This window comes from Protopterus annectens, chromosome 1.part2 (genome assembly GCF_019279795.1).
Source record: "Protopterus annectens isolate FY-2018-M chromosome 1.part2, PAN1.0, whole genome shotgun sequence".
Classification (NCBI taxonomy): Eukaryota; Metazoa; Chordata; order Ceratodontiformes; family Protopteridae; genus Protopterus; species Protopterus annectens.
This window is the reverse complement of record NC_056727.1, coordinates 924,738,177-924,747,973: the sequence shown is the minus strand read 5'-3', so window position 1 is coordinate 924,747,973 and position 9,797 is coordinate 924,738,177. Positions and strand designations below refer to the sequence as shown.

At 37.0% G+C, this 9,797-nt stretch overlaps 1 protein-coding gene across 1 annotated transcript in view; it reads left to right on the top strand.

Annotated features, from left to right (window-relative positions):
- LOC122792484 (left-right determination factor 2-like) overlaps positions 1 to 4,366 on the top strand; it is a 9,468-nt gene extending 5,102 nt beyond the window's left edge. The window contains exons 3-4 of the mRNA XM_044060256.1: positions 3,472 to 3,711; positions 3,833 to 4,366. Of these exons, the coding sequence (XP_043916191.1) occupies positions 3,472 to 3,711; positions 3,833 to 4,172 (580 nt within the window). The 3' untranslated portion in view covers positions 4,173 to 4,366. The remainder of the gene's footprint in view (positions 1 to 3,471; positions 3,712 to 3,832) is intronic.
- Positions 4,367 to 9,797: the final 5,431 nt, after the last annotated feature.

Below are 9,797 nucleotides of genomic sequence, written 5' to 3'. Positions count from 1 at the left end.
CAGGATTAGGAGACATGATCTGCCTTTTACAAACCCAAACTGGGTGGGGTCTAGAGTTTGGAGATTACCAATGTCTTTGTTTATATGTTCCATGATGATACGTTCCATGGCCTTGCAGACCAGGCTCGTTAGGCTAATGGGGCAGTAGTTCTCAGGGTCCGTGGTGGCTCCCCTTTTGTCGATTGGGATAACCGTCGCTGTGCGCCATTCAGTGGGCACAAAGCCTGAGGTGAGGCTATGACTGAACATGGTGCTTGGGTGGAGTGCCAGTTCATTCTGTAGTTCATGTAGAATGCAGCCTGGGATGTTGTCAGGTCCCATGGATGCTGTGTTCTTGGCTTTGGAGAGTGTGGTTTTTACCTGTGCAGCCATGATTACAGGAACTTTGCATTCTTCCGGAATAGAGATGGGACATTTAGGGGGTGGGGGGGTAAAGTTAGCACTGAACCAATCTGCCAGGATGTTGGCAATATCAGTTGGTTCTGTATATTTAGTGCCATTGTCCTGCAACTCAGAGCAGATCTGAGTGTTGCCATTGAGATTCTTGATGTAGCTATAAAATGCTTTGTGGTTGTCTTTAGAATCAGTGGCAATTTTGTTTTCATAACTAGCTTTGGAGGATTTTATGAGGGATCTCAGGTTCTTACTGAGGCTGACCAGGGAGTTCTTCCAGTCATAGGATTTTACTCTTTTATGCAGCAGTTTCTTTCTTCTGTTGTAGAGTTTGTTTATGGCAGGGGACCACCAGATTTGCTTCCTTTTTTTGGAGGATAGCATCTTGGTTCTGTTAGGGATAGCACGATCCATGCACTCGTGTAAGTGCTTATAAAGTGCATTTGTGTAGGATTCAGCAGTCGTACCTCTATTGTCCATCTGCATGGGTGTCATGAAGTTTGCCACTTCTGAATTAAGAAGGGTGAAGTTGGCTTTGGAGAAATTTTTTATGGTGGTTTCCCTAATTGGGGGTGGGGGCGGGATGTGGATGTGGGGGCAGGATGTGGATGTTTAGGCTGATTAGCTTGTGGTTGGATATTGCTGCTCCTGGTGGGGTGTGGATAAGTTGATCCAAGGCATTGAAAGTTATGAATTGCAGAAAACGTTGAGCAAGAGAGTTGGTACATGAGTAGTTTTCCCAGTTAATGGTGGGGTATTTTGTTAAATGTTGGCCAAGTGTCTTCTTTCCCTGTAATAGACTTTGTTAATGTGAAGGTTCGGTTTATTGCAATTTCGACATTGTTGTCTCAGTAAAGTGCAGTTCGGGTAAGTGTAAATTCGGTCGACCTAAGTAGACTCATATATACACGTGTGTTTGTGTGTGTGTGTGTATGTGTGTGTGTGTGTGTGTGTGTGTGTGTGTGTGTGTGTGTGTGTGTGTGTGTGTGTGTGTGTGTGTGTGTGTGTGTATGCCATTTACATGATCCTCTATATATATATCAACACATAGTGCACATTAACTGGCCTCACTTAAAAATATCAACAGGTACATTGTGAAACTTTATTTCCCAGGTTACAGTAAAGGAATCTTTATCTCAGTGAGTTTTAGTTGTTACCAGTGTCATACAAATGTGTGTGTGTGTGTATGTGTGTCTGTGTGTGTGTCTGGGCGTGTGTGTGCGCGCGTGTGTGTTTGTGTGTTTGTGTGTATGTGTGTGTTTGTGTGTGTGTGTGTGTGTGTGTGTGTGTGTGTGTACTGTGTGTGCGTGTGTGTTTGTGTGTTTGTGTGTGCACTGTGTGCACACATGTGGGCATGAGTTCTGCTGAGACAATGTAAAAATGGATGGTGTGAGTGTGTGGAGAAGTTAACGTTAGAGCTGTGGTTGTTGATCCATCTCCTTTGTTGAAGTCATACTCATTATTGTGGGACCAGTGGGTATACATGCTATAAGCAGGCTATTATAGCATCACACAAGGACAACAAGCTGTTTGTTACATTTTCAGACTTTAGATACTATATTTTCTGTACTATATTTTGACTGATGCATTTTTGCTGAGCTAGTTTTAAAGCCACACATTTAAATGCTGTATTTGATTTCTTTCTATGTTTGCTGTGTTTATGATGTTATGATGTTACTGTATATTTTAATAACTTTTCTTGCACAATAAAATAAAACGGAGGTTATCTAGTTCAGTTTTTACCTTGTTGGTTTACATATAACTTTTTAGACTCTATTAGGATATGTTCTTAAAGTCTAATGTTAAAATACTGCTTCAGATATTTACATTAGGTGGAAACAGTGTGTAATAAAACACTAAGATCAAGACATTTGGCAAAAGGTGTGGGTCATTAGGAGGAAGGAACCATATAAGACTTAGAAGTAACTTGACATTTCTCTTTAATCAAAACCAAACCTTGCAAAAAAGAATGAGAAAACACTATTTAGGAGGCAATCCTGTCTCCAAGAATATGATATTTTGAGAAAGGGGTTAATTTAATATTTTCAACAACCTGTAACCCCACCAAAAAACATGTCTAGTAGTTAAAAATGTATAAATAACTTTTTAATCTTTCAAATATAGTGCTTATATACCATGAGGTCATAGTCAGCATGTCATTACAATTACAAATAATATAGTTGGTCTGTTCATAGCATGCATGTTGTAAAAGGAAGTGCGAAGGTACGAAAGAATGAAACATGTTAAAAGGAAAACCGAGCGGAGAGTACCAGGGGCCTTTGGGGATTTGTGTGGGAGACTGTGGATTATAGCTAAAATTCTCCGACTTGTATACATTCTTCTTTCGTGAACTTATCCAGGATGGCAATGTATTGTTCCGTCTGTATTCCAGATGATTTATTAATTATTAGAAGATGGTGGGAGGGGTACGGATGGAGGGTGTGTCCAGGACTAATTCTTTATATCGGTTGCCATATCATTAGTATTATGTTTTGAACTTATTTACATCACTCAAGGCCATATCTCAAATGTGTGTTATGCAGACAATACAAAATCAGCCAACACATGAATAATACATAATGATTTCTAGTAGATTAGTTAGAAATGTTGAGTTAAACAGAATGCCAAAAATGAGCAGAATTATGTTTCCACATTTTTTTACAGTACTATAGTTTAACTGTGATATTTTTTATGAAAATAAAGTCAAACAGGCTTTGGTTACTTAGCAAGGGGTAAAAAATATAGCAGTTTGATTTTTGGTTATATAGCACTCATTTACATCGCATCAACTGTTAATGTGTATGAAGAATGGCTGACTGAAATTAAAACTGTTTTGTGTGCACTTAAGTATTACTTAGAGGTGAATATATATAACCCATGGATGTCTAATTAGTAAAGAGAATATGCTTTTATCTAATGGATGTTTGGTTGACTTTTAACAGTTGTACTACAATCACACATCTGGTTGGGAATTAAGCTTAAACAGAAAACAGGTATCTGACTGAGACCTTGAACTCTGTACCTGTAGTAAATTTTAATAATAGGCTAAAACTGTGTTGTTGTTGTCTTTTTCTACAGACTGGTACCAATTCAAGAGTCAGGGTGGAGGAGCTTTGATGTTACACAAGCTGTGCATTACTGGCTTTCAAACAGGAAACATGCTTCTATGCACTTGGAGATCTGGATTGAAGGCGAGAGGCCAGGTAGCTATGCAGCTGAGATGGCTAGAACAGTCAGCTTCACTTCCCAAAATCCTTTGGATAAAGCACTGGGAAAACCAGAACTGGTGTTATACACTTTGAACCTGGAGGAATATGGGTAAGTACTCATACAGCAGTTTCCCATTACTAGGCCCCTAGAAGCATAGTGCTATCATTCATGGGTGATTTTATGATGTAATGCAGTAGGATTAAAGTAGCTTTATTCTGGAATTTTGCAGGAGTCGTGGAGACTGTGATGATTCAACAGGAAAAGAAAGCAAAGTATGCTGCAGACAAGAGTACTTCATTAACTTTCGTGAGATGACCTGGACACAGTACTGGATCATCGAACCTGCCGGTTACCAGGCATTTCGCTGTGTTGGGGGCTGTAAGCAGCCCAAGAACCTCCTAAGGCATTATGGGTATGGAGAGCGGACCTGTTCTGTAGTAGAAAGTGCTCCACTGCCCATGATGTATCTGGTAAAAAAGGGTGACTACACTGAAATAGAGGTGGCAGAATTCCCTAATATGATTGTTGAAAAGTGTGGGTGTACAATGGACAACATATCTATCGTATAACTAACTGATGATTGAAAGTGCAAAGGGCACTCAGCTGCTCAGAAACAGGTTTGCAAGTATCCTCATCCAGTAATGACTGGATATTCAAAAATGGCACCAGTGCAAACTGACCTTGCTATGGGCTATAAGCTCAACTGGACTTATAAACAGACACTCTGGGATTATTTTTCTCAGATTTGCCACCAAATGATACACTGCCTGAAGCACTTATGTAAATATTTTAAATTAAAAAGCATATTATTTTTTCATTCATGTGAATTTTCTGTACGTGTGAAAACTTGTTTTTCACAAGACAAATGAATTATTTTAGTTGTATATTATTGCAAACACAGAGATGTCTTTTCTAAAAGTTGTATATATATATTTGGAGATATTTCTAAACAAATATGATTACTAATAAAATCCTTTTAAGTTTTTTATTTATTTATTCTTTATTTATTACAAGTCTAAGCTGAGTGATTACCCATAATGCATTATCTGGTATACAGGGAAAACAGAGGTTATATGAAAAGCAGCAGTGAGTGTGAGATACTACATTGCACTGTGTCAGAAATTATAAATACTACAAAGGGCTAACAGCTGTTAAACAATGCATTGTGGGCAGTTCACAAATAGTTTCACACCCACAACACACTCAGATATGGACAAGATATTTAACATTTCTGAGACAGTTTGTACCAATTACTTAAAGATAAGGATGTCTGCGGTGGTACAGCGGTAATGTTGTTGCCTCGCAGCAAGAGGTTCTCCTGTTCCATTCTCGGCTGGAGTGCCTTCTGTGTGGAGTCTGCATGTCTTCCCCGTGGTCGAGTGGCCTCCAAAAGACATGTGTGAATGGGCGTGCCTTCGCTGATGGTTGGACGTCGGGCTGGCAACTCGGCACGATAAAAATCAACTGCCAATCATTAGCGGGCTGGAGTTCCGCTGTGGCGACCCCTAACCGGGAAAAGCTGAAAAGACAAACAAACAAAATTATCCTAAAGATAAATTAAGTTATATGTAGGATTTTTGTATGACATGCAATGCTTCATATGATATTATGCCATATCTTTTATAATTTGTTTTTATCTAAGCACTGTAAATGTACCAAAAGTTTTGGGAATGGGGGAGCTTTCTGGACTACAGATAAAAGGTATTCAGCTTTTCAAGCAAATTAAGCTTGTTCTACTGACTTGAAAGCCATATTTCTTTTTTTTATATTGCTAAACAGGTCTAGTTATTAAAAAAATCAAGGAAGAAACACACAGGATACTCTAGAAAATGACCATGTTAGTCAATATACATTTAAGACAGTTTACAAGGTATTTTTTTTTTTTTTTCTTTTTTTATTGAGAAGGGTAGCTACATTGAGACAGGCATGTCATTTGACACATGTATTCCCGCTTAATAAGTCCTATAACAAAGTGTCGTAATAATTCTGATGGTTGTTATAACATGCATGGAAGTATGCTTGTAGAAAATGTATGCATGCTCTGTTAATTTCTGGTAATATTTATCATTTATATAGGGCTAAAATAAGGTTACATAATTAAAATGGATACGCCATCATTGGAAGTCATGAGTGGTGACAGAACAGTGACTTTATGGTACTGAGGTCATCATGGGTGTAGGATTCCCAAAGGATAAAAGCCCCCCATTTTCACTTATCAAATAGTAAATGACATTAGTTCCACATGGAAATGGCTAGAGCACAATGTCATAGATATACAATAAAATGGATTATGGAATCCAAAGACAGAAGCAATAAATACAGATTTAAGAAACAACAGATGAATATTAACTATATTATGGTAGCAGGTGGTAGGAAAGAGTCCTGGAGCAGTTAACTTTCCATTAACAAATTTATGGCCTTCAGTCTGTTTCCATTTTAGTCTCAGCATATTGTCTGGCAGAGGTATAAAGAGGCAATTTTGAAAACGTTTTTTTCTTTCTTAATTCAGATACCGTTTTAATATTTTTCACAACTGACAGTAATCCCAAGGCAGCAGACTGTAAAATATAGGTGGGGAGTTTTCACTTCAGATCCTGAAATGATGGGAATTATACAAAAAAAGATGATAATGAAATATTTTGATGCCATGGCAACATTTTAATAAAAATAAATCAAAAAGTAGATTCAAAATTCAGAGCATTTATTGATGCTGATACGGCCATTTTAGTTGGTGAATTGTTGGCTTGTAAAAAGACCAGAATTCTAAAATGTAACTTCATGTGTATTTAAAATATAAAGTGCCAGTGTGCTTCTCTTATTGTTTGCTATCAGGTTAGTTTGTTTGCAGATTGGCATACTTTTACCCTAATGTATAGAATGTACTAATGAAATACCTGTGTGTTTGTGGCAGGCTGAACTCATACAGGCTTTTGCTTTGTACTTTATATTTTGCTAGAGCATAAGCTATTATATAATAAAATACATCGCTGTGACATTCATAAATTAATAGATAAGAAGTGTGTTGTTAAATGTTAGGGTAAGATAATGTCAACCTGCAAACAGATTAACCCTGTAACAAAAAAACATTAAATATACTGGTACTTAACACTTTTATAGACTGACAAAGGTATGCCTAAGATGCCATCTGTCTTGCTTTTTCAGAAGACAGAACCTGTTGTAATAAAGACAGGGTCATCCTACAAATTATGTCTTGATTCTAGATTAAGATGAACAATTTGGTTGTTTAGTGTGTTTAACTTTGTATTGACATAAGACGGCAGAAATCAGTGCAATGAATAATGAATATTAATGAACTTTAAATTCTAATGTCAGATTACATCTTCCTGTTTTTCACTGTTACATTTAATTGGTTAATATATAATGAAAATATTAGTCATCAAAAGCAGAACCTGACCAGAATAGATGCATTTAAGCATTATTGTTGTCAGCAGCATTACATTACTTTATAATATGAGCTATTATAGAACGTGTAGTTCTTAATACAGTTTAAACTAAACTGATAAAACAGGATTGCAATATATCACTTTTTGTGGGATACTGGTCTAGAGTTTATACAGTCCTGAGTAGCTTGCTATGATTATGGAATAACTCTAAGCATTTAAAAACAGTTTAGCAAACTTTGGAAGTATCAGCATTTCTAACCAGTGCTGTTAAACTACATTATTTCATATTTATATGATCGAACTTTTATTTATTCCTTTTTGATTACCCGTGAGACAGATTCTTCCTTGGCATTCACTGGGTACAAGGCAGGGAAATGAATCTTAGATAAAATACCAGTTTAGCACAAGGCACACACACCGACACTCACTTATAGACAGCATACACATCTAATAGCTATTTGAAGGATCAGCAGTTCATATGGTGCATGTGTTTGCAATGTAGACAGAAACTAGTGCACCCAGCGAAAACAAACATGGATGGGGGTCATGAGGACCACACACTGAAGGTGCCCCAGCCAGGACCCAAACTGGTAGACCAAGTATTGTAACATTATCCCACCCTACACTATGATCAGAAAGTTCAAACCTTAAAAAAGAAAACTGTTTTAAAGATAGTTTTAAAGTCAACAATAAAATTCTGTATTGAAAATTTCACAGAATTTCAAGTTTAAGCTCAAAAAGTGCATTTCACTATTTAGCCTTCTAACGTCACACAGTTTCATTAATAAATGTCTTCCTGTTGTTTTCTGTGTACACATAATGAAATGTTGTTTCCTGAATAGGTGTCTTGCTACAGATTGTCTAGAGTTGGTATTGTGAGCCTATTTAGTACATTATAACCCTCCCTTGTTTGTGAATTATGACTGACGTGACAAAGTCTGGGCATCATTTTCTCAAGTGTGTATTGGGAAAAAAGCCAGAGTAATCCAAATGTATGGAAATGTGTTACATTTGACAGGTCAGGGCCTGTAATTAGAAAGAGAGTTTAAATAGAAAATGTTAACTCAAAATTGATATAAGCAAAGTGTTAATTTTTAGTGGCTACAAGATGGCAGGAGCTATGTGAGCTTTCTGTCTGTGAAATAAAAGTTACAGTTGGCCTTTGCCTGGGATTTAGCAGGATTGTGTAAAAAGCGTCTGACACATAGCTGTTCAGACTCCTACCCTAATTCCCAGTGTACTAGGGAAGACAAACCTAGAATCCACATCCATGGAAAGGCATTCATTAGTTAGGCATCAAATCACTTTCAATAAACAGCTGGACTAAGAAAACCCCAATCCACATCCCAGTGAAGGCAACTTCCATAAGTGCAAATCCGGAGTGCTTTTAAGTTCTACTTAAAATGTTGCCTTCCTGAATGTTACAAATGCCTATGATTTTAGACACTAGTTTACAACCAATATATATTAAAACACTGAAACAAAAATTCACTTCAGTGAAGAAACAAACTGTTGCCTGTATAGTGCATTTTATAATAATTAAAAGCTTGTCATTAGACCTGGATTATAATTTAACACTTATTCCCTGAGAAAGTTAGTAAACCTTTGGAGTCCCTTGGGACTGCCATAGGTAGTTAAAAAAAGAATACCAGATTATATCAAAGAATACAGGATTATACTAAAAAAATACCAGAACAATAGAATTCCATTGTCACGAACTGGAACTGCTCTGTATAGAAAGAATATAGGATTATAACAAAAAATACCAGAATACTAAAATTCCATTGTTGTGAATTGGAACTGCTCTGCTGAGGGGTTCCTAAATTGTAAATTAAACTGTCTTGTAAAATTCTAAGTATATTCACATAGATGTCTTTGTAAGAAAATGCACAACAAAATTAGAAGCTCTGGCAATTATATTTTATTTTTAGGGAGAATGCACATTCAGATATATGTTCAAGAAGGTGTTTTAATAGACAAGACAATGCAATAAATAGCAGACTTACACATCTGTGTATCTTTGTGCCTTTTGAGTGTGTGTGAGAATTTGTGCATTGGTAACTAAAATACAATTAATTAATACTAAAATACATGAATAACTAAACATTTTTACAATTTTTTACATTTATAAATATCGGTAAAGGTATGGCATTGATGAGAGAATAATTCAGTTAAATTAGCAATGAAATTCACATTTAAAAAAAAAATAAGAGTTCACAATGATGTGTTTTAAACAATGGCAAGCATTTAGGTCTTTTCAGAATATAACATTCTCCAATATACAAATCGTTGCTATTCTGTCATAGTGAATAGTTGTATGTGCTTTATTTAGGTCATTTGTAAGCGTGACACTCTCAGTACTCTGTGTGTGTGTGTGTGTATGTGTGTGTGTGTGTGTGTGTGTGTGTGTGTGTGTGTGTGTGTGTGTGTGTGTGTGTGTGTGTGTGTGTGTGTGTGTGTGTGTGTGTGTGTGTGTGTGTGTGTGTGTGTGTGTGTGTGTGTGTGTGTGTGTGTGTGTGTGTGTGAGTGTGTGTGTGTGTGTGTGTGTGTGTGTGTGTATGTGTGTGTGTGTGTGTGTGTGTGTGTGTGTGTGTGTACAAGCATGTGTGTGTGTGTGTGTGTGTGTGTGTGTGTGTGTGTGTGTGTGTGTGTGTGTGTGTGTGTGTGTGTACAAGCGTGTGTGTGTGTGTGTGTGTGTGTGTGTGTGTGTGTGTGTGTGTGTGTGTGTGTGTATGTGTGTGTGTGTGTGTGTGTGTGTGTGTGTATGTGTGTGTGTGTGTGTGTGTGTAC